General features: G+C 41.7%; 2 protein-coding genes across 2 annotated transcripts; one reads left to right on the top strand and one right to left on the bottom strand.

Annotated features, from left to right (window-relative positions):
• Window positions 1-5,536: 5,536 nt before the first annotated feature.
• On the bottom strand, window positions 5,537-9,212 carry LOC127316851 (ETHYLENE INSENSITIVE 3-like 3 protein). Its single transcript, XM_051347320.2, has 3 exons — window positions 9,064-9,212; window positions 6,284-8,218; window positions 5,537-5,856 (listed from the first exon to the last, which is right to left on the bottom strand). Exon 2 carries the CDS (start codon window positions 8,134-8,136, stop codon window positions 6,289-6,291), a length of 1,848 nt encoding a protein of 615 aa, XP_051203280.1. The 5' UTR covers window positions 8,137-8,218; window positions 9,064-9,212; the 3' UTR covers window positions 5,537-5,856; window positions 6,284-6,288.
• Window positions 9,213-12,903: 3,691 nt separating this feature from the next.
• Window positions 12,904-18,645, top strand: LOC127316852 (lysine-specific demethylase JMJ30). Its single transcript, XM_051347321.2, has 6 exons — window positions 12,904-13,397; window positions 15,482-15,691; window positions 16,699-16,830; window positions 16,922-17,065; window positions 17,793-17,885; window positions 18,299-18,645. Exons 1-6 carry the CDS (start codon window positions 12,933-12,935, stop codon window positions 18,488-18,490), a joined length of 1,236 nt encoding a protein of 411 aa, XP_051203281.1. The 5' UTR covers window positions 12,904-12,932; the 3' UTR covers window positions 18,491-18,645.
• The last annotated feature ends 7,231 nt before the right edge of the window (window positions 18,646-25,876 follow it).

Here is a 25,876-nt window from a genome sequence, read left to right as displayed (position 1 = left end):
ATATATGCCGATGATGATGAATATTTGGACACAAATTGATTCAGGGTTTGGTCAGTAAACAATTGGTGTGTACAAATTTGTTGTGCATGATCTTTGGCTTGCTGACTCAAATCCTAGATATAAGTGTGTCCAATGTAACTGAGGCTACCTCTTTTTTTCGAGCCCATATTATCATGCATGATCTTTGTTCACTCTCTGTTCCATGTTGCAATTGACTCCGTGTTTTTTGCACGATCTTTCGTACTACGTGACAGGTGCAGAGCAGCGACATCGACAGCGACGACGAGTCCTTCCACACCAAGACTCGTCACGTCCTCAGGAGGCTGCAGTTCGGCCATTACGATGGCCCCTTTGCTCGAGGCATTTACAAGTGCCCCTTCTGCAACAGGAAGCTCCGCGCCACCGACTTCAACTGCCTGGTGAACCATGTTGAATCCATTGGCAGATGCGGCGCTAGAGTTGGAACGACCGTGAACGTGCATGCGTTCATGGCTAAACACAAAGCACTTGGGATTCACCTGCGCAACCTCCAAGCGAGTCACATGCGCTACCTGGAGGCGTTGAACGTGCCTACTACACTCTCTGTATGTGACTGCTCTATCTCTAGAGCAGCTTAAATTCATGTAAAATGTAGCTTATGTTGTATCTATCGGTACTACTGTTGGATCTATCGTGAATATATCTATGCTATGTTGGTTGCTGTATGCAGCTTATCCTATATTTTCTCTGGATTTGTGCCCTAGATTTCCTACCTTATTGGGTAAAAACAAAGGCATAAAGAAATGAATGGCGTTAAAAAACAGAAGGAGAAGCTGCTCTAGATTTACTACCAATTTGGGCTATCAAATATGAATGAGATCGAGCGAGAGAGAGGAAAAAGGTACATTGAAAACTGCTAATCTGGGCGAAAGAGACAGAAACCACTCGTGCCCACGTCCCGGACCCACACGGCTCCACACGCTACGGTCCCACACGCTACGCCAACACAAACACGGTCTCGTCCTGTCCCACGCGGTCCCTTCCTACCAGCCCCACACGACGCGGCCCCACACGACGCGGCCCCACAAACGGCACGACCCCACTCGTCAGCACGGAACGGTCAACTTAACGGATTCCTTCCGTCCGAGCCCCTTCTGCGGGTTTTCGACAAGGACTTGGAAAAAACTGAGGAAAAACTAAGTAGCTGGGGAAAATTGAGTGCAACTAAGGATATGAGGACACAGAAATAGAAAACCCTTTATTTTTCGGGGCTGTTATTTTTTTTCTTCGTATTGACGGCAAACAATCTACGCTGCTACAAGTACTACTCTAGATCTTCATCGACGATGATGACAAGTAGCCAGCCATGCCGGGTTACTGTTGTTTCCAACTTTTGATTGGAGTAAATAGGTTGGCAAAGATTGGATGAATGTACATACTGACCGGATATATCGGACGTACGTTGGTATCATTTGATGGCTCTGTGACGTGACTTGCATGTAGGAGAAAATTGTAAGACTAATCGTAGTGAAAGTAATATAGGTACTAATATCACACATTTCAAATCGTTTTAGCGACATAGCATAACAATAAAAGAGAAAAATTAAGATGGTAATTAGCTATGTTATCATAACATCATACACCCTAAAACAAGATGAGTCCATAACATAATGCATGGAAGCACATATAAGTTACTACCCACTATGGATGTAGTAACATGAAACATGTTATTACTAAGTTATTTCCCGCTATAACCAGCCTAAAAAACGCAATACAAAATATTTAAATTTCTAGCCACCCGTTTTGACCGAGCACGCTTTGGCTCCTGACACAAATCCCAACACGAATGGGCTGGTATATAATGTAGTACTTCCTCCGTTTAGAATTACAAGGTTCAGAGGGTTAATTATGTAAGATTAAGAAAATTCATAATTCCCCCATTAATTAGTACATGCGTCGATAGTTTCACATGCATGAGAAACTAGAAAAAAGAAACATGCATTGGAGAAGAGTGAGCAATAAATAAATGAGATATGCCTTATGATTTCTAACAATTAAGAAAAAAACTCACAGGTCATATAATCCCGAACGAAGGGAGTACTCTATTAAGTAAGAGGCCTAAGAAAAGATCCTAGCTAACCGCCCATCCGTCACCGATGGGTCCCCACCTCCTTTTTGTGTCGCTCCGGTAGAAGGAGGGGTTGGGGAATTCTCGAACCTGCGCTCCTTGTTGCAGTTGGGTCCTTAAAATTAGGGTTTGGTGAACCAGCAGCGAAATTATGGTGGCTATGGAGGTATTGCATAGAACAAGAGAATAGGACCAATCAAGCTAACATAATCTTGAAGACTTGTTGAACACAGCAACAACCAAGTCGTCGTTTATGGTTTTACTACTTGTATACATGTGCATGTGTTGGGCCAAGCCAAAAAAAAGCCCGACGCATGAAAACTAGACCTAGGCCCGACCTAGCAAAAAAAGCCCGAAAGCTCGTTGGGCCATAGGCCGGGCAACATCAATTGAATTGTGTTTTCAGGATACCTAAACCAGGCCCACACGAACTGAGGTATGTCACGTTGAAGAGATGGCTATCACAAGAAAAGTAAACTCGGGTACAGAGATAACTGAGACACGCGGAGACGAAGATGTATTTCCGAGTTCCCACACACGAAGTCAGGTACGTCGCGTTGAAGAGATGCGGGCTACCAGAAAGACCTCCTGAACACCACGGAGACTCACCTTCTTCTTCAAGTCAATTCCACGAAGGACAATGGTCTCAATTGGCCAGCTTTTCCTGCACTCCGGAGACTTCACAATCTCCAAGAAGGAGAAGCCCAGAGTGGCGCAGATCTAAGGCAGGAAATGGGGCTGGGGTGTTGGGGGGAGGGGGGGGGGTCGCGAGGGTTACGAGCGCGATCAGGCTGAATATTTAGGTGTGTGGGTATTTCATACCGATGCAGGAAGCGGGAAAAAAAACAAAAACCAGAAACGTACTTAACGATTCCACTTAGATCTGGCCGGAATGGAGTTTGTACTACGGTCGTTGTCTGCAGCGAGTTGTAGTCTTTTTGTATTTCAAATTCTGCCTTCTATAAAGATATGGCATGTCTTTGGCGTGCTCTCGAAAAAAAAACGATTCCACTTACAACTCATGCCAACACGAATCACAACGCAAACGATCATGAACATGTTTGGTGTATTGAATTTGCAAGCCACACTCAAACTTCAGTGACACGCAATTCACGATGCAAATTCGGTTGCCCTAGAGCCAACCGCTAACTTAATTCTGGATCAATCGAGAATTGTAAAACCAATATGTAATGCAGAAGCGTGGAAAGGGATAATCGAGATGGATGGATAATATCTAGAAACGTGTGAATATGGAACTACCGCTGCACGGATGTGTGCTGCCTCATGTGCACGTAGGAGTTTGACCATGCATGGTATATATCCAATTTGCAAGTGGCAGCAGCAAAACACGTACCTCAACACCGTTAGTCTTCACCATAGGTGGCCCAAGTCGCTCGTCGCTTGGCGCGCTGGTACCGACGCATGGACTTTGCATCGGCAGGGCATCGCGCGCGTACTATACAGGTACTCCTACGAAGGTTCCATGTATACGTACTCTCGATCATATCGACCAAGACGAGGTGTAAAAAAGAAGACTGGCGGGCAGGCCTAGGACCAAACTCGTAAGAGTGCGTGCGGCGCAGGTTCAGCTCGCGACGATCGACGCGGTAAACGTCGCGCGCGGTCAATTGGGGACTAGTCGTCTACGGGGCTGCTTGAGGATTACGCCGGGGCCTTGTGTGATTATAAAGTCACGTGCCCACGGTATTTATCCAGTTTTATTTATTTTTTATTCATCAGGGTTATTGTTTATTTGTATTGACGCGAACGATCGCTGCTGCTACGTATGCAGGTACGTAAGTGAGCGAGGAATGGAAGATGTAGGTCCACAAAGTTAGGGTTTGGTCAACCGGTAGCAAAATTATGGTGTCTATGGCGACATTGCGTGGAACAAGAATAAAGTTTACCCTATTTCTTCACCCACCTCGTAAGTGGCGATCTAGTCCCATTGTGGAGGGCGGTGAAAAGGTCGCTGCTCCTTTGAAGTGGTGGATCTCGTATTATCTATATGTGTGGGTTTGCTTCAGGAGATTAGGATCAACTGAAGAGTTTAATGTTGATGACTTCAGCTCTAGGACGTTGGTCCTCACGGGCATGTGGACGAAGACGGCTTCCATAGGGGTGCGACGATAGCGGCGCGTCGGCGGCTCGTTCTAGTGGCAGTAGTGGTTGTTAGGTGGTCTAAGCATCTCGATTTAATTTTTATTATGTTTGAAGTGCTTTCTACTTCTCGCGAAGCTTTATAAGCGATCCAGATCTTTCTCGCAAAAATAAACTTGGGTGGGCTGGCTTAACACGCTGGGCTCAGCCCACCAAGCTAGTGATTGGTTCTCATTTTTAGTACTCGCTTCGGCTCTAAATACTTGTACTCCCTCTAGTTCAAGATAATTGCTCAAAATAGGGGTGGTGCACTTTCAAATTCCACTTGTACAATTTGCATAATAAAAATTGGAAACCCAAAATAAGGTGTACTCACCTGTAAGTGAATTTGTACTCACTTGTAAATGTTTGACAGGGGTAACACTTAGAAAAAGATGTGCATATCTATTGCATATCAAAAGACACCAGTGTGATCTAGCATTCAAACGAGACATGGTGTCCTACTGTACAGTCATCAAAATGTTTGGCCTACTGAATTTATCATGTCACTGCATATGTACTGCTTGTAACTGTATTTAGCACTGACTGTGGGATAAGCTTCAGGTTTACAGGTTCAGTAAACATGTGTGATGTTGCTCTGTTTATAACATCTGTTACAAAAAGAACATTGAAAGCAAGAAACATTCTGTGAGTACTCAACAATAAATTAGCAGGAAACACTAGTAAATTCAGTGACATGTCAAGTTTCAGGGACTGAAATTTTCCGCAAGCTTCCCACAAATTTCAGCGAACTAGTCGTCCCGGCCGCTGGTCCCGTGGGCACGGTCCAGGAGCATCCAGAGGCGGCGCCGCTTCTTGGGTGCGTAGGAGAGCAGATCGAGCGCCGGCGCATCAAAATGTGATCTTTGACCTCGCTGCTCCGGGAGCTGAAGGCGGAGGAGGTAGTACGGGGCATTTTGGGAACTTTGTGAAATTTAGACAACATGCCAGGATTGAGCAGAGCGAGTACGGAGTATTACAGGAGCTCCACGACTCGCGCACCGCCGCCAGGCGCCAGCCCGCCAGAGGCAGAAACAGGGCCTTGTACCATGACATGGCCAACGCCTAGCCAGGAGCAACCTCCAAGGGTCAAAGCAACCGGAGGCAAAAGACTGCTGCCTTGTAAATTGTAATCCCGGTGACTGGCAGTCTGTCATCGAGATTCTTTTGAACCAAGATTCCTTTATCTCATGCTCGTATCCCGTTTTACCCTTTTATCTCCCCGCAAAGGAAAATGAAACTCTGCAGGTAAACTACAGACATTCATGTTTTTGCCAGCAACATTCAGAATGACATCCAGCAAGCATCAACAGAATTGTCTGCAGTATCACCATGTTTGAACAACTGGAAATGCATCAAGATGCATCTTAGCGGGAAAAACACGGAATAAGGAATCTCAATTCTCTCCAGCTAGCTGTGCACGCCTCTACCAAAGTTTTTACAGGCTAATCATATCCAGCACATGTCAAGAGAACAGCCTACAAATTACAAAACAGAGACAGATTTGATCTTTTTCTAGCTGCAGCAGGATTGGCACCGCATCAGCATCTCATGGACCTGCTGTTGGCAGGCTGCAAATACGCCTCCTCGCGGCGATTAACTGCAGAGCGCTGCAAATCAACAGAACAAGCACACGTTACCAAGAGAGCTGAAAGTAAATTTGGAAGGATCAAAACTGACAACAAGACTTGCGTAGTGTTTTCAAAGGTAGCTGTTTCTCAAGAGACAGGACTGTTCCATTGTGTGGCAGGAGTAACACTCAGCAACTCAGCTCAAATACTTGTGAATTCACCAGAGGAAACACAATCTTTCTTTTCCAGACATCATATTCATAGAGATTAGCTAATTTGATCTTAAACCAACCCCACATCTCACAAGTATGGATATAGAGAATTTTAGAATCTAGCTACATATAATTGCTCACGAAGAGAGATGGCACAGGCGTTATTACATAAATTGTAATAGCAATATAGCATATTATATTAAACAAAAGGTAGATCTAAGTGAGAAAAATAGCTAGATAAGATCAGGGATTACCTATATTATGTTCCCAGGTATTGCATTAAATCATCGTCATCCAGCAATTCATCGAGGTCAGGGATTGGACTATTAATACCAATGAAGTCCAAAGGCAGTCCATCAAAAGAACTGCCTATGTACTTATCATCAGGGTTAATATAAAAATCATCACTCATCATCTGATTTGTGTCACCGGCAACAGAAGTTGAATTCCCACTACCTGACATATGATGACTAAAAGAACTGTTCTCAACCAAAGCTTCTGTTCCCATGCCAGGCACATGACTATCCACAGTTACAGGGAGTGACTGTTTTGCAGCTGAAGTCTGGTAATCAAGTGAAGAAGAACTAAAACCCATAGATCCAAGATAAACATTTGGTGGAAAAGTATTCCCAGACCATGAATTTGTGTAACCACTACTTTCACAAGCTAAAGGCTGGTCACCCATATAAATGCTTGAAGTAGTTTCATTTGCAACCTGGTTATAGTTATTAACCACATCAGTAGGAGATATGAAGTTCCTTTGAGCATCTCCTTGATGTTGTAAAGCTCCACTTGTGCTGACATGGTTGAAGCTTGTCAGCTGGTTCGCCACAGACTGCACCTCCATCTGATTTGTGTTCATGTCAGGAATCACATTGATCAAAACCTCTGACGGATTATTGATTCTTTGTGTCCCATCAACCTCAGCCTCATAAACAGGAGACTGTCCAGGACGTCTTTTTCGCTTGCGTGATTCATTAGTTTGCTTATTACTAGGAGGCGTTTGAGTAGAGTGTTTATCATGACGTTTTCTGTTCCCTCTGCTTGAGACATTCTCTTCTCTGATCTGCACAGCTGGCTGATGAGCTCCAACGTCGTCTTTGGATGTTGTAGACTGAGGAGGCTCCTCAGTGCAGACGACATCGTACTCACCACAGCTGCTATATAGGTTGTCATCTTTGTCCCCTAGATCACAATGGTGAGTAACCTCTGATAAACCACTGTCAACACTGCGGGAATAATTCTCCTCCTTTTGCAAAACACCCAGCCAAGTCAAGGTCTCTTTTGCAGTCATTTTGTCCTGCAAGCACTTTGATTTCCGCACATGATATCTGATCTTATCAAAGTTTGGTGCCATGTGTTTGATCACACCCGTCAGCACACCAACCTTCCAAACCTTCTTAAGGTTATGTGGTTTATTGTATGGAGGCGTTTTACCCTTGGGAAGGCCTAAATCAGCCCACCACTCCTCATTCCCTGTCGGCCACCATGGGGGTGGAATACCCTTATCCAGTGGGTACTTGCGCTGCTGAGGGCTGCAGTACTGCATCAACGCTGAAAGCAATGAGCCCAGAGTGGAGTCTTGGAGATCCATCAAGCTATGCTGGTTCATGGCTCCAATGCTCTTATCGTTAACCAACGCCGGGTTCTCGGCCTCATATTTCGCAATTGCTGCTGGCCCGTTCTTATCAAACTTCACCTGCTCCTTCCACCAAGCTCTAATATTGTCTGATGCTCCACTGACAGGCTTCCCTTCCTCAGGAATGATCCCATAGACAAACCCCCGCGCGTTGCACACTTCCATCAACTTGAGCATGTACTTGAGGATCCCGTCCTGCGCTCTTGCCATCCTCTTGCGGAGGGCCAGATCAGACATCTTCTTCGGCTTGGACTTCTCCAGCTCCGCTTCTGCACGCTGCTGAGCAAGCTTCTGCTGCCTCTCCTGGATCCTCTTGAGCCGGACCTTGTCTTTCCACATTCGCCGGGCCAGGTCCTCGGCGTCAATCTCCTCATCACTGACATCATTCTCGGTGAGGTTCTGGATGCCATCGACCTCAAAGTCCGACACAACGCCTAGCTCTGACGCAAACATAGCTAGAGGGTCCATGCTCAGTAGACGCAATCACTCCACCCTACCGAACTTGCAACAGCGCTTTGATTCGCACCATCAGACAAGGAATCTCAAGAACCTGCAGGTTTTGCATATAGTCAAAATCTGCAAATTATATGCTAGTCGACTAAAGAAGATAAATCTTAGAATTGCGATCGCACAGCGCAATGGGCAAGACCTGAAAAAATCATCATGGTCATCGTAATTTTAGGTTTTCTAGTCTTATCTAACTATTTCCCTAAAAAAAAGTCTTCTGTAACTATGTCATATACAATGAACAATGAGGACATCACAGCGCATTACAGGATTTTAACAATTATGAAGAAATTCGGAAGGAGAACAACCTGCGAGTATTTGCATATAGTCAAACTCTAGCAAGCATATGCTTGTCGACTGAAGAAGATAAAAATCATAGAATTGTGATCGCACAGCGCAATGAGCCATACCTGACAAAACTATCAAGGTCATCCTAATTCTAGATTTCTAGCCTGCTCTAACTATGATGATACAATGAGCAATGAGAACATCCTAGCGCATTACAGGATTATAACAATTACGCAGAAATTCAGAAGTAGCAACCTTTTTTTTTCTAGACATGCATGTTTCATTGATAGTAATACATTGCAAACGCGGACCGAGAAAAGATTACAGGCATGGGGATAAAAAATAATATCAATATACATCTGAAGGAAACCCTAACCCCCACCAAATCAGGCAGGGACTAATCGCCCCACGGCTACGGGAAGGCACGGCAATCTGAATCCCACGCGAACCCTAGATATACGGCGAGCAACGAACGGAATGAGACCTAGCACCGCAACAGCCACCAACCGCCGGCCGTCCACAACACGGACACCGGGGGGGAGTAATCGCACACGAAATCCCTTGGGACACAAAGGGGGGAACACAGCCGCCGATCCGTACCTCGTCGAAATGGTCGCCGCGGCGGCGGAATCAGGTGGGGGGAAGCTCGGCGGAGGGGCCGGGTTCGGGGTAATCAGGTAGCTGATGCTGCCGGTCGCCGGCTCGCCGCAGTTTTTGTTATTGAAGATGGGAAAAGACAAGACAACAGGTTGGTGTTTTGAGCAGAGGCGGAAAGCGGCCGCGGGGGAGCATGAACCGTATGAGGTAGGACGTGACGTCACGGGTGATGTAATAAGTGGTATTTTATAAACTGCACGAAAAGTCGTTTTCATTTTCTGCCAGTAACATTGGTTTGGTAATGGAATTTGCCATCCTCCGTGCGGCTAACTCTGCGGTCCATCCTGTGGCGCGTCGCTCTTTGCCGCTGCACGCTGGAATTGTGTGCACATGTACTCCGCAGAAGATCCTGCCGCGCCGACAAGGACTTTGTGTGTGTGAGAGAGAGCTTGGAGAGAAGAATTTATTAGATATGTGTTTTTAACTTTTTATACTATGTACTTAGGTATTTACAGTGGATTCAGTGCGACAAGTATTTAGGAGCGGACGGAGTACGTTGTTTGACATGCAAGAGATCACGCTATGTGCTTGGATGAATTTCAATCGAATCCACACATCCACGTTAACATCATTTTGTCAATCCTAGCCGTCATGGATGCTTACGATTTTGTGATACTACCATTGCAAATCGATATGTATTGTGATAGTATCTTAATTCGGTAGTATAATACTTATACCATCGATATTTATCATGGTATCTTTAGTATCCCGATACAAATTCGATACTATACGGTACCACACTTACACTGAAATACAAGGTCATACCGGTGTGATAGCTGAAGACTAGAAGTTGTCTCAGAATCGCAAGGTGAACTAAGTATTTAAATAACATGGCTTCCATTACTTTGTGTGAGATGAGTGTAAAAAGGTGATTCTACGTGAAAGAAACAAGTCAACTAGCTTCCAAGTATACGACCCTACTCTTCTATTATTTTGTGATTTTGTAATTAGTTATGCTCATATCATGCATTAGGTGTCGGCTAATATTTAATATAAAATACAACAGGTATATGATCGGCCTCTATAAAGACAGGTACATGATCGGCCTCTATAAAGACGTAGAATATACTCAAGATTCAAATTAATAATTAAATTTAAATGCATTTGAGGAATTTAAATATATGCATGTATTTATTTAAAAATAAAATCTCATGTCATCGTAATTCTACGGTATAATTATACAATGTGATAGTGCTAACAAGAAAACAACGCCTCCTACTATCCCAATACTTATAAATGGAAGCTTTCAAAGTCCACACTTTAACAATAGGTGTAGCCTAAAATGAACTTCAATGTGGTTGAACATCTAGTAAAATCATTTGAACTTCTAATAGTGCTACTTTTCTCGTGTGTTTGAATTTTCTAGAGTTTTGCCAAACTTAAGTTTGTCTCCATGTACATTACCAAGGTTCATTGAATCTGGTCTCCATTGAACTCGGCAAGCAGCAAAGAGTCTACGTTCAATGTATCTTTATCGCGCAGCATATCCATTCCATTCTGGGCGTCTGGCCCATGGTTCTAGCCGATCCACAAGCGTCTTGCCCATAATTTAATCGAATAATAGAGTATATATTAGGCCCAGTAGATAAGAGCGAAAGAATAATAATTCCTATGTATCGGGAATCTAGGCCCAGGCTTGTCATATTCCAGTCCAAGCGGTTAAAGTTTGGCCCATAATTTCTTGAAATGGCGATTTCCGCGTCTTCATACATCTCACGCAGTCCACTAATAAAAGGGTTTTTTATATGTTATCATTTGAGAAATCATTTTACTCTTATTTATATACATATAACAAAAAAAATCATATGTGTTGTAAGAGCTAAAATATTCACATATATAATCATAAATGCACCCAAGTACTATATAAAAAGATGTCTATACATATTAAAAAACATATGCTATAAAATCATGTTTTCTATACTAAATAAAAAAATTATGTTTTATCAAAAAAATTCATAAAAATTTAAAAATATTCATGCTTACATGAAAAATATTATTACCTCCGTCCAAAATTAAGTGCCTTAGTTTTCTTTACATACGGATGTATCTGGAAAATGTTGAGACACTTGTTTCTAGACGGAGGGAGTATATGCAGGAAAAAAAAAGGAACAAAGAAATGATAAAATAAAATAAAATAGAAAGGAAAATGAGAAAGGAAAGGCAAAACTTAAAAAGGAGGCGATGGAAACAAATACTCCCTTCATTTCATGAAGGTTGTCTACGATTTATCAAAATTTAGATGTATATAGACAATAGCATCTGGATATATCTAAATTTTGACAAATCTCAAACAACCTTCGTGAGACAGAGGAAGTATGTAACAATCGAAAGAAAACCAAAGGGGACAATGAAAAACCTAAATGAACATGCAAGAACAAAAAACTTACGGAATGCATGATAGGAGGGTCGTCTCAGGAATTTTGTGGCCTTCGTGTGAAATGACAATTGGGGCCATAATTGTTTTTAAAAATCTAATATAACTAGAGCATAATTTTACTTAACTATATAGCCTCAACATGTGTTATTTCATACAAAATGAAAAAACAAAATAGTTAACACTAAAAAAGTGAAGTAAAACTAGATAAATAAATTTACATCAACTAATGAACTAAAGTAGAGAAAGAATCTGTTGACCAATCAACCAGATCATGAACTGATTGATCAAGTATGGACTTAATAAGATTGACCAACCGAGCATTGATTTATGCATATTAACGATCACTTATGAATGATGAACTGTAAGAAAATCGGTGATCATAACATGTTGGCTCGATGATCGGTGAGAATTCAAAAAATAAGCGCATGTATAGTAATCATACAAATGTAATTATTGGAGATATGGATCGGTATTTATAGTTGCATATTGTAGGATTAGTAAAATATATTTAAAAACTAGATAAGAATGCACCTCATCGGTTAATTGTTTCCTTCTAGCTATAAGTTAGTCACATGGGCTGATATGAACCTATTTTCTTTTTCAAAGGCAGTTAATCTAATACTTATATACAACAACATAAAGATATTATTTGAGTGGTGTTTAGGTACATGGGACTATGGAAGCATATGCTCCCTATATTTTGAAATGCATGTTACCCATATTTTGAAATTTTAAATTTGAAACGAAAAATCCGCACACACATTTTCACATGCTACGCTCTTATAAGTCGTTTCATAAAAAAATGACTTGTCGTCTGGTGTGTAACAAAAAGACAAGATTCAATGCTAAAAAAATAAGGCTTTTCAGATGATAAATTTTCTCTTTTTTACATAGACCACATAAGAATATTGGTTCCTCACAAAATTTGACGAACACATATATATTATGGAGATGTGCATGTAGATTTTTTTAATCAAAAGTTTCAATATTTTAAAATATAGTGTTTTGTTAGAGGGAGCATGTGCACCCGGGGGCTGAATTGAATTTTCATTTCTTTATTAACTATATACATTCTTGGGAACATTTGTCTGCAAAAAGTACAATGTTGACATTCTTTTCTGACGGGCCCACCTTTGCGATACTCCACCGTCCCACTGTCTCTCTCTGGCCGTTCAAGCCAAAATATCTTTAGTGGAAAATATCTCACATTTACTAGGAGCGAGGGCAAAAGCGTAAATCCTACTCGACCGTCTCACATCCGCGTCCAAGTATCTGGGTCCAAAATATCTCAAATCTACTAGGAGCGAGGGTACAACCGTAAATTCGGTAAATCCACCTCACACTGCATCCGAGTAAGCAGAGAACTGACCACGGCCCACGGGCACCCCGAAATATCTTCTCTTTTGCGCTTTTCCCACGGCTCAGCGACTCAGCAATGGACACCGGCGAGCCGGAGCCGGCGGGGGCAGTGGTAGCGGCGGCGGGAGGGGAGAAGCGGGCGGCGCTGCTGCGACAGATCACCGAGGAGGGGGGCTTCGCCTTCGTGGCCTCCGCGGAGAAGGCAGCTGCGGGGGACCTGCGCGCGGCGGAGGCGGCACGGGAGATGGCCTGGGAGCAGCTGCACTCGGGGCCGTGGAGAGGGGTGGAACCCGCGTGGCGGGACGCCTACGCGCTCGCCTGCCTCCACGTGGCCAGCATCCGGGCCGGCGACGACCGCCGCGCAGCGCTCCGGGCGCTCGACATGGGCCTCATCATGGGCGGCGACCTGCTCCGCGGGGAGCTCCAGGCTGCCGTCGCGCGGGTCCCGGCTTACAGAAACGGCGATAGCAATGGCGACGGCAATGGCATAGACGCGGAGAGGTGGATGGAAGGGCTCAGTAGGAACAGAGACATCGCCGATGTGAGTATTTCTATTGACTTGCCATCTTTCTAAGATTTCGTCTCTTGTCGTTGTGAGACTTTGTGAGTTTATATAGATTGGTGCATGAAAATGCAGTGCTAAAATTAGACTCACTTAGCAATCAGAATTACTCCTATGACAAAAAAAAATCTAGGAAAAATCATTAGTGCAGTGCAAGATTATAAAATGTCACAAGAACATAATTGGAAGGAATCTTTGCACATAGAAAAATAACAAGCAGTAACAAATACTATATGTGAATGGGTGTTTTGTATTTTTGGTTTCTCCCAAACTGCATAAAATATTAACTGAAACTTTAGAGGCCAACATAACTTTAGTTAGTATCGTAATATGTACTATTTTCAGTTTTTTAATACAGTGAACATGTCTTAAAGAAGTGAGTCTGTAGCGTGTACGTACACCCCAACGGTCAGCTCAAAGGTGAATTGGTTGGCCAAGTGGTTCATGTAAGTTTATATTTCTTCAAATTAACATTCACCGCATCGATGGCTAGGAATCTTGAGTTCGCAAATTGCAGGCAGTGTTGCGTTTTTATGAGAAGCTAGCATCTGCGTTCCCTAAGCTTGTGCAATTGTGCCTATTTGCGTCCCTATAAATTATTTTATCTCATATAGTTAATAAATGCCTGAATTCTTTGTGCTGAACAAGTTAGTCATTTAGGCAGACAGTGGGATGTGGAAGATGGACTTGTTTCCATGTATAAGGATGATATATTAAGTGTAAAGAAGTATTGGAAGCTCCGACACCTAGCACTAGCACCCACTTAGCAATCATAGTCACCAATGCCTTTTCTAACAAAGTTTGATGACCTGCTAGATTATTTCCGGTTGAGAGACCTAAGGGTAATGAAGCATAATAGTACTCCGTTTGGCAGTTTCAAGTGGAATATACTCTGTTAGGTCACGGATTGTCACACAATTGCTACCCTTTTAGTAAAAATTTAGCTTGACTTAGGGTTCCTCTATATATCTGTCGACCATGCATGCACTTATGGCGCTGTATTCTCAATGTTTGTGATATGTAGCAGTACATGCATGCTTTGTTTGTTATTTTTCGCAAAAATGCAAAAAGCTTGGTGTTTCGATGCATTGATAGAAAAAAAAGGCGTATTTACAAGTCCGAAGAGTGGACCAACACCCACACCATACAACTCAACCCAAGAAACCTAGTCTAAGGGAGAAGTTGGCGTAACCCTCGACCCTCGTGCTCCCGCCTCCGCCCATGATCTTGCCCCGGCTTTGATTGTGTCGACTAGGGAGGCCACCGAAGGCAGCTCGTTGTTGAAGACGATCGCTTTCCTATGCTTCCAAATCCACCACGCCGTGAGCATAATCAACGACGAGGTTCCTTTGCTCTGTTTGTTCTAACTGCACACACATGCATTTGCTCTAAAAGAAAATTCATAACTATACATAAGTAAAAGATTTGTGCAATTGTAGGCCTGGAAGTTCAAAGTGGGAATAATCTAGTTGCACATTTCGAAATCTAAAATCGTACTTCTTTATGCAAATGTAGGTTTGGCAAAGCCCAACTATCTCAAAAACAACAAATTAATTTATACCCATATATACAAAAGTTCTACCACACGCGAATCTCAGAGCAAGTCCAGAAATTTGTGAACACAAAAAATCAGATCCCCGCTAGTCAATTTAAACGAAAAAACAAAAAGTTAATTTTCACCCCAACCAAATATAAAAGTCTCGAGCCTACTCCCATTGTTAGCCGTTATCAGTTTAGGTTTAAGTCAGAAATCCAATTGAAATTAATCATTCGAAAATAAACTATAACTTAGAAACATGAATAACTAGTCAAATTAAATTAATTTTGGAGTTGCACAAAATTAACGGGCTGTCTAGGGACCGGAGACTGAGATTTTGTGCATGCATAGATTTTGTTTTGTAAAAACAAAGAGTTAAAACAATCAAAAAATGGAATTTAGTCTTATATAAAAATGAATTATTTCTGCAATTTTAGGATCAGAAGTGTGGAATTACCCAATTCCACATGGATTATGGACTACCCTGTAATCTCTCTGATTTATCTATTATGATAATATGTTTCAGGTGTTCAAAGTTCTGCCAGTGAAATCCTTATCGTGTAAGCAAATTGAGAGGCGGACATGCATTTCTTTGGAGGCATTTATACATGATTACTTTTTACGTGAGTCCCCTGTTATACTCAGCGGCTGCATTGATCATTGGCCTGCGAGGACAAAATGGAAGGACATAAAATACCTAGAGAGGATAGCCGGAGATCGCACTGTTCCTGCTGAGGTGACTACTTACACAGTTACACTTTACAGTTGACCTATCATGTAAAAAATCAATTCTGACATTTTTAAAATTAAAAACTTATGTATTGTGATTTTCAGTTTGCCCTTTTCAGACATTTTTAAAATTTTAAAAATAATGATGCCATTAATTGGGAAAAAGTATATGAAGTTCCATTGAAGAAGTGCATTAAATGATTAAATCTGATTCTACAGTAAATTGGCTGGTTTCCAGCAAGTGGCTCATATACTCAAATTCCATCTTCAGGACTTCAATCCAGCTTATCTCAGGAAGTATTTGTTATTGCATTTTCTTTTCTATTCAGTATTTGTCGTTCTTATTATACGCCTTAAATTCGTGTGTAGGATATATTGTTGAGATGTGCAACCTAAGCTAGTTTTAAATTTCATGTTAAATGCAAGTTAGAAAAGTAGTATTAAGCTTTGCAAGTTAGAACACGTGACCGAATTTATCTCTTTTGAACTGACTGCATCACATGATTTTACATATTGGTACTGGCATCATGCCTATGTTATGTTTTAGGTTGGATTATTTTCTAACCTGTTAACATTTGTAGTGGTATAAATCAGGTTTTGTAAACCATCCTTCTGGCACCGTTTTTCTTTAGCTATTTGTTCTTACGTTATTGACCAGGCTTATATTTTTAGCATCTTTTTCGCGTGCGTCTAGTTTTGATTTTCTACTAGTATTGTATGTGTATTTAAGAAATATCCCTGAAAACAATCAGCTTTTTTAATCTAATATTCTAATATGTATGAAGCATGTGCGTAAAATCTTCTTTCTGTTCGTGCAGTTACATATATGCTTGTCGGTTGACTACTGTTCAGTTAGCAATTCATTTGTATAAGCAATAGCTTATTTGTTGTCCGTAAGAGTAACTTGTCTAGTACTGGTTAGTTTTTTTTTTTGGTCGAATATTATTAGTATGCATCTTTCTCTCTTCTGTTACATAAGTTCTCAGCACACTGGTATAAATAATGGTGTCTCAGGTTGGGAAAAATTATGTTTGTAATGAGTGGAGACAGGACCTTATCACATTTTCTCAGTTTCTTGAGAGGATGTGGTCACCTGATTGTTCTGCAAACTTAACGTATTTAGCTCAGCATCCATTGTTTGACCAGGTAACCTATTCCTGAGAAACTTGATTTTCTTTTGAATATGTGGAGTTAGCAATTATTGAACTTTATTTAATGCCTTAATGGTATTTGGCAGATCAAAGAGCTTCGTGAAGACATAGTGGTTCCTGATTATTGTTCTGCTGGTGGAGGTGAACTCCAAGCGCTCAATGCTTGGTTTGGACCTGATGGGACTGTAACACCATTGCATCATGACCCACATCACAACCTTTTCGCTCAGGTATCACAGGAGTATAGTTCTGTAGTAGTTATTTTGAGTAATGCTGATGCATGATAATCGAACATGTGTTACTGCAACTACAGTTACGCTTCTTTTTACTACATAACGCCCCCTTCAGGAAATAGATCGAACTAAGTTGTCTTGTTATTTGTTGTTCCTCTGTTCTTCGGTAGGCAGGTTTCCTCCTCTACAGAAATGAAGAACAGACAGTCAAAGTGAGCTAGGTGATTCATAATTTTTAAAAGCCACTAAAAATGCGTCAGCATTTTTGTGTTTATTTAATTTTCTTGTGGAGCTTTTGCTAAACCTAGGTTCGGCTGCACCAACAAATAATATACGCACAAGTGGGCTGCACCTGCACATGCACCAATATGCTGCACACTTGAGACACATGTTAATCACAGTTTTTTTTTAAAATGAGAGAGAGGGGCTTAGCTTATTGGTATGTTATGTTACTTGCATGCTGCCAATGGGGTCTTCCCTCTAAAAATATTACTTGCATGCTCAAATCAAGGCTTGGGTCGTGAGATTCTTTAGTGCTGATTAACCTTGGTTCAGCAAAAACATTACGCTAATTTAAATTTGATCCACAAAATGCTGCTAGTTGGCACCTATTTAACTTAGCTACCAACTAATTATGTTCAGCTTCTTACTATGACAATGGAAGCAACATATTTCATCTAAGTTCTAAATAAGTCTGATATCTCTGGCTGTTCCTTATTGACAGGTCTTGGGCAGGAAGTATATTAGACTCTATAGTGCTTCCATCTCTGAGGATTTGTACCCTCACATGGAGACTATGCTAAGCAATACGAGTCAGGTGCGTGTTCTGTGTCAGATATCAAGCATTGGTTGAACAAGTGATTTGTCAACATCAATGATCTTCATAGTCTAGAGCAATATATGAGTGAATATAATTGGCAGGCCAAGAAAATAAATAAATGCTCCCTTTACCTGCCTTTCATTATTTTCATCCATGCACAAATTTGTTCCAAATCTTCTTCAAACAACCTTGATGCGGAGATTCTGAAAATAGAACAAGTTTGGTAATCAATATTGGACTACGTAGCAGATTTCTTCTGGTCCTCCTGTTCAGCCGTGTTTGTAACTGTCCAAAAGATCGATGTCCCTCAGGCCCTAAAGCTATGTGCTCTATAATTTCTTTTGCACAACTAGACTTGATTGAAAGATATTGATTTTCATGAGACTATTGTACACACAATGTCTCTGCAGATTGATCTTGACAACATTGATGTAAAGGAGTTCCCGAGGATGGAAGGTCTTGAATTCATGGACTGCATACTGGAGGAAGGTGACCTGCTTTACATTCCACCAAAATGGTGGCATTACGTGAAATCTCTTTCTATCAGTTTCTCTGTTAGCTTTTGGTGGCGCACGCCAATTCTTCCTTCAGAGGGTTCGTAATGTTATTGTTTGGACCATTCATGATGTTTCTATCATCAGGTGGTAGGAACTTTTTGTGAAAAAAATAATCAAGCCCATGTTTCATGATCCACTATTGTTTGGGTAGCATTGCTACATTGGGTGTATATCATTATTTTACGACAATGATTTAAACATTTGACTACTAGCATATACTAGTCTGGCTTCCGCTCTTCTCATCTAAAAATTTCTTTAATGGTTAATTTTTTTCTCTTTTTATTATCCCTTTTTAACAAAAATATATGGCAATTTATTTTTTTTCCTTCTCTTTTTTGAAAATATGTATGTTGAAGAAACTAGAGAGCGCATGTAAGAATACGTTATCATCTCTAACTTAAAACAAAATCTTGAAATTTGTATGTTACTATAATGTTACTCGTGAGCTTCTACATGAAGACATCTTTAAGACATGCCTTCAAGTAGCATAAAGTGTTTTAACCATATTATCGAATTCAATATGCACCTCTACTGTTGATGTGCAGTTTATTCACGGGGAAACCACTATGGTAGCCTCAAATTTTATGTACCCAGTAGCCTCAACCTTAGTTCAGAATCTTTTTCGTTAGTTGCTGCTTTTCACAAATACCACATGGTTTGATTCCCAGCCGTTGAGCCTCTTTTCTAACCCCGTAAAAGCCCATTTGCCGCCGGATAAGCATAAGATGATGGGAACTGGCCACTGAAGAGATAGGGTTGGGTATTCCACATTCCCACTGGCTTGCATTTGTGAAAATGTCTAAATCTTGATTCTCCCCAAACTAATGTATTGGCAGCACTTTACCTAAATAATGGGAAAATCATGACTGCAGCCCCCAAAGGCCGAACTTGACCACAGGGGCGCTGGGGCCATGGCTCCCCATGGTGGTTTTTTTTTTTTTTTTTTTTTTGAATTCCCCTAGTTAAAATATGTGGGTTTGAGCGCAGGCTTTTGGCTCCTTGGCACCAGTGCACCCTGTGCACACATTTAAAAGAAATTCTTAGTATCACAAAAATTTTATCAAAACAATCATGCTTGCAGATTTCAATCATAATTTCCATTGGAATTTTTTATAAAAATAATGTTGATATTTACATGAGTAGAAGCAACGGGGTAAAAAAGGCAAATTTAAAATCTTAAAAACACGGCCAAACTTCTTATTTTCCTTCACGGGTAGAATTATTTAAACTATTCTATGCAAATTTATTGGTCCAACAAACATTAAGATTACCGCCTGTGCGAATTATTTGGTGATTTATTTTGGCAAGCGTATAAATTCTGAAACATTATTTTCTTGCACCAGGAGCAGTAGTGTCCGAGATCCGAAGCGTGCTTTCTGATTTGATCTCCGAATTTACCCCAGTTTACATATGGGCTCTGCAGCTTTCGCTATGTCCTACTCATTGCTCCTTGTACTGCACCAAACTATAGTTTTTAAAGATTTTCTTGTAGTTTCCACCATGTGGTGGTTTAATTTGTTGCAATTTTCACCGATCGTCTAATCAGCCATTTAATAACCCTGTTAAGAGCAAAGACAACAGCTAGGCCCCACATGTCAATGCTCCAACTTATATACAAAAAATTAAAACTAAAGAAGTACATAAAAGTGTATAATTTATCCAGAAATAATTATCATTTTTTGTGGATGCACTATAGAATTTAATGGACGAATTTTCAATGAATCTTCTATAATTACTTGAAAAAATAGTCAGACATAATTTTACAATCAATAATCTAAAAAAAATAGTCTATTTATTTTCATGTGCAGTTGGCCCCTTGTGTTGCATTCTGGCTCCGTCCCTGCTTGGCCACAGCCGTGATCAGCGACGAATCAAACGACAGACGCTAGAGTCCATCTCGTGAACCCCATGTCGCCGAGCCCTGGCAAGCCTGGACGGACGCGAGCGCTGGAGCGGAACCGAGGTACGCCTCGTACAGATCACTGCGGCACGACATGCCCTGCCTGGTGCCTGCCGTGTAGGCCGCGCGGGGCCTTCGCTGAGAGGACAAAACGACCGTGCAGATGCAGTGCAACCGAACGAACCAAGGAGACAGGGGCATCGCGTCGTCGTCTCGGACGCTGCTTTGGCATGCTCCGTTCGGTCGCATCCTGCACTGCTGCATCTCCGAGCGAGTCTGTTTTGCCTCGGGCGTCATTCCACCCAGCCCAGCGCAGCGCTGGATCATGATCCCCCGGAACAGAAGACGGTCCCGCGCTGCCCCATGCCCGCCCGGTTACCAACCGGGGCGTCCTCGTTTGAGCCGAAAGGTTGCCGTGCCCATACCAAGCCGAGGCATGCATCGTCGTCTCACGCGGGAGCACGCACGCGGAGGCGCTGATCAAGGGCACCACACAAGCATGCAACGCGAAAGAAAACCGACGCTTTCTTTTTACGATGCACGCCCATAGGCATACATTACTTATATTTATAAACATAACAATACATAGTTGGTACATATACAAGCAACATAACACGGGGAGGATATAAACGGTTGTACTGCTGCAAACTGTCGCCGCCGCAACTACCAAGAACACACGTCTTCCATCGTCGCTGGAAAAGAAAATAATCAATAGTTGGTCCACACTTTACCTGAAGGAACTCCTAGCCATGAGGCGTTAACGAGCCGCAGTAGCCACCAACCTCATAAGATTCCTCTAAGCCTCTTCAACGCCGGATCCGGGACCAGTGCCACCCCGACCTTCAAGCGGCCAGATTGTTATAAACGCGACAAGCAAATAACGAAGAAGGATAAAGAAAAATGCAGAAGGGACACAAGATGTTAACGTGGAAAACCCCTCCAACACATAGAGGAAAAAACCACGGGGCCAGCCAGCGAAACTTCACTATATTAGGGTGTGTTTACAAACAACGTGGGTTATCTTATAATCTGATAAACCCTAACCGGCGGCTTACAAGAGGTATATGTAGGCGGTGGCATCGATCCGTACCGGCGACGGGCCTCGTTCCGCTTGTCAGAAGTTAGCCTCCCTTTAGTATGAATTTGGATCACAATATAACAAACTTCACCTTGAGACAATTTCCATTTTGTAGCATGAACTTCAACAATCTCCTGAACAACAAAGAAAACACTTGCTGGCGCCAACAATCACTTGGGATAAACAGTTATACCAACTAAGCTCGAGCAAAGCTCAAACTTGACAACATGAACTGGCTTTGTCATCATATCAGCAGGATTATCATGAGCACCTATCTTGCATGCCTTCAGTTTACCTTGTGCAACAATGCCGCGAACATAATGGTAGTTGACATCAATGTGCTTTGTCCGCTCATGGAACATTTGATCTTCAATAAGGTATATGACACTTTGACTGTTACAAAATAAGTTAATGAAGAATCATCTCCACAAAGCTTAGCATACAAACCTTTCAACCAAAAAAGACTCTTTGCAAGCTTCAGCAATAGCCATATATTCTATTTCGGTTGTAGATTGGCAACAACATGTTGTAATGTTGCCTTCCAACTCACGGCACATCCACCAACAGTGAACACATAACCTGTGAGAGACCTTCTCTTATCCAAGTCGGCAGCAAAATCTGAATCCACATAGCCAACGAGTCCCTTACCGGTCTTGCCAAACTTCAAGCAAGCTTTGGATGTGCCACGAAGGTACCTAAAAATCCACTGAACAACTTTCCAATATTCTTTACCAGGATTAGCCATGTATCAACTAACCAAACTCATAGCATATCACAAATCAGGGCGAGACCAAACCATGGCATACATCAAGGAACCAACAACACTAGAATATGGAACTCGTGACATGTACTCAATATTTTTCTTGCTCTTGGCAGCAATCAACACATAACAGCAAGTATATAGGTGATCCACTAACAAACTTGATGTAAACACAGCTATCATACTAAGATCTCTTGAAATCATGTGCAAGCATAAATAAATCAAACCTTTGGTACCACTGTCTTGGGGACTAATTCAGACCATAAAGGGACCTCTTTAACTTGCAAACAAGATCCTCCTTACCAGGCACAACAAAATCTTCATGATGGTCCATGTATATCTCATGCTCAAGTTCTCCATGCAGAAAAGCAATCTTCACATCTAACTGCTCAAGCTCAAGATCATGCATATCCACAATACCAAAGAATGCACGAATGGAACCATGCTTCACAACCGGAGAGAATACATCATTATAATCAATACCTGGAATTTAGCTGAAACTTTTTGCTACTAACGGCTCATTAGGAGATAAACTTTCCTTTCTTTTAAATATCCACTTATAGCGGACATCTTTCTTTTGTTTAGGAAAGCGCACAACATCTCATGTACCATTCTTATCAAGCGATTGCATCTCCTCTTGCATAGAAGAAACCCACTTCACGCAGTCAACGGATGCAACAGCCTCAGCATATGTAGCAGGTTCAGTATCATGCTCCAGCTGTTCAACACAACTCAAAGCATAATGAACAAGATTACACTCTTCAATTAAACGAGGACGTGGACTTTTGTTATGCCTCAGTCTATCAACATCAATGGAACTATTTGTTTGCTGCAAAATAGGTGATGAGTGTTGAACAACAGTGTTATCATTTCTAGCAGCATCATTTTCTTTCTCCTCCACGTGCTACACCTGCACGCTAATGCTCTGTTGCTCATTATCATAAACATCAGAAAAATCAGTAGCATCATAAACATATGTAGATGAACTCTTATAAAACATGCTATGCAAAACTTTCTTAGTTTTAGGATTCCATTACTTATATGCCTTAACACATGAACCATAACCAAGAAACACACATTTAACAGCCTTGTGCTCTAGCTTTCCATTATCAACATGTGCATAAGCAGTGCAACCGAAAATTCTCAACTGTGAATAATTGATACGACAAAAACGTATCTATAATTTTTGATGCTCCATGCTTGTTTTACACCAATTTATATATGTTTTGTTTACACTTCGTTGCACTTTTATACATTTTCCGGCACTAACCTATTGACAAGATGCCATAGTGCCAGTTCCCTATTTTCTGTTGTTTTCTATTTCAGAAAAGTTGTATAGGAAATATTCTCGGAATTGGACAAAACACAAGCCGAAGATCTTATTCTTCCGTAATGAAGACGAAGTCCAGAGGGGGGACGAAGAGGTGCCACAGGGCGGCCAGACCAGGCCTAGGCGTGGGCCCCTGGCCTCCACCGACCTCGCCCTTCTGCCTATAAGAAGCCTTCCGATGCGAGAACCCTAAAAACATCAGCCTCCGTCCACGAAAAGTTCCGTAGCTCCATCGCCGTTGCAAACAAGATTCTGGGGACATAAGTCTCCGTTCCGGCACCCTGCCGGGACGAGGAATTGCCCTCGGGACCATCTCCATCGACTTCACCGCCATCTTCATCGCCGTTGCTGACTCCCATGATGAGGAGTGAGTAGTTCTCCCCCGAGGCCGAGGGCTTTACCGGTAGCTATGTGGTCTATCTATCTCTCCATGTATGATCTTTATGTGATCATGAGCATTGTAATCTAGTTGCATAAGTAGATGTTATTCTTCAACTATTGTGCTACTCAAGTGGTTTTATTATGTGATCTCCGGGGACACCTTGTCCAACGGTGTGAAGGTGACAGTGTGCACACCGTGTTTGCTTCTTAAGCTTAATTTATAGAAATACTTATGAATTGTGGTGACTAGTTAGTAACATCTTTGTATGCTCAAAGTGACAGTGTGGGGCGTCCATAGATTGGGAATGCGAACTTTAATGAATGCTTATGCAGCCATACGCAGTGATTTTTTTTATTATCAAACCGGGAAGTGGTTCAGAGTAGCATAGTGAAGTGATGATATCTATGTATTCAATTATGGTATCATTGTTGAGAGTGTCCACTAGTGAAAGTATTATCCCTAGGCCTTGTTTTCAAGTATTGAAACACCGTTTACAACTAGCTTAGTTCTGCTACATGTTTGCTTGCTGCCATTTTTATTTCAGATTGCAATTACTACTTACAATCATCTATATTACTTGTATTTCATTGTCTCTTCGCCGAACTAGTGCACCTATACACCTGACAAGTGTATTGGGTGTGTTGGGGACACAAGAGACTTCTTGTATCGTAATTGCAGGGCTGCTTGAGCAAAACTCCATACCATTGTCAGTACGAAGAAATTTAACTTTATTTTCTCTTTGCTTCTCTACCATAACTTTCCACTTTCTAAAAACATTAAATACATCAGATTTATGTTTTAGAAAGAAAGGCCACACTTTTCTGGAGTAATCATCTATGATAGTAAGCATGTAATTTGCACCACCAAGAGAAGTCTTGCGGGAAGGTCCCCGCACATCAGCATGCACATAATCTAAAACCCCTTTAGTGGTATGAACGGAAGCATTGAATTCAACTCTTTTATGCTTACCAAAAAATGCAGTGCGCACAGAACTCAAACTTACTTAAATTGCATCCATCTAGCAGGTCTCTCATGTGCAATTCTTCCATGTCTTGTTCACTCATATGTCCAAGACGCATATGCCACAGATTAGTTTTACCATGTTCATCGGGAATAACAGCAGCAGACATACCAAACAAAGTGCTACCTCTAAGAACATATAATTTCACAGAATTCATATCACCAATCATGTGAACAAGAGAATCTTTTGATACCTTCAGAACTCTGTGAGAACCTGAGTGTTTGTACCCATCAACATCAAGGGTACTGAGAGAGATCAGATTTCTGGCCATGCTAGGTGTGTGACTCACATCTGCCAGTGTGTGTGTCGTGCCATCATGCATCTTGATCTGAGGCGGAGCCAATGCCCACGATCTCACGTGGGTTGTTATCTCTCATATGCACAACATATCCACTCTGCACAAACTCATAACAACTAACCAGTCTTTGTTACAAAAAATATGAAACGAACATGCATAATCAAGGATCCACTCATCATTACCAGAAACACAACCAGCAAACACAACTAAGCAATCATCATCAGAATTATCACTGGAAACAACATCAGCCTTACCATCACCATCAAATTTCTTTTTCGGTTGATAAGTACTATTTCTTTAGAGAGATCGTTTGCAACTTGTGCGAGAACAACTTCATCTTCACGTGCATCTTATTGGTTAGATCTTTAGACATGCAGATCGATTCCAGTTTCAACCACAACGCCGTTGAAGTTTTTCTCAGCCAACACTTCCTGCAAAATATTATTGGATAGATGAAGTTAAATCAATGACAAAGCCTTACGGTCTTTCTGCTTTTCATCATCGGTCCAAGTCTTTGCATTAGACTTGCCGAATCCTTCAAGAGCTTCACCCAGATCATAAGTTTGGGCGAGGATCACCCTCATCTTCACTTGCCACAGAGAAAAACTTATGGTGTAATCTAGCTGCGGTAGATCGAACTTCAAGGAAGACATTTCACAAAC

Source organism: Lolium perenne, chromosome 7 (assembly GCF_019359855.2).
Source record: "Lolium perenne isolate Kyuss_39 chromosome 7, Kyuss_2.0, whole genome shotgun sequence".
Taxonomy (NCBI): domain Eukaryota; kingdom Viridiplantae; phylum Streptophyta; class Magnoliopsida; order Poales; family Poaceae; genus Lolium; species Lolium perenne.
Note: the sequence above shows the minus strand (reverse complement) of the source record. Positions and strands in the feature narration are given on the sequence as shown.

What these genes read in the sequence shown, in the direction of transcription:
- LOC127316851 (XM_051347320.2), bottom strand. Translation starts at nt 8,136, where the DNA reads ATGGACCCTCTAGCTATGTTTGCGTCAGAGCTAGGCGTTGTGTCGGAC.
- LOC127316852 (XM_051347321.2), top strand. Translation starts at nt 12,933, where the DNA reads ATGGACACCGGCGAGCCGGAGCCGGCGGGGGCAGTGGTAGCGGCGGCG. An exon ending in AGCATCCATTGTTTGACCAG is followed by an intron (nt 16,831 to 16,921) that starts GTAACCTATTCC and finishes GGTATTTGGCAG; the next exon opens with ATCAAAGAGCTTCGTGAAGA. An exon ending in TGCTAAGCAATACGAGTCAG is followed by an intron (nt 17,886 to 18,298) that starts GTGCGTGTTCTG and finishes ATGTCTCTGCAG; the next exon opens with ATTGATCTTGACAACATTGA.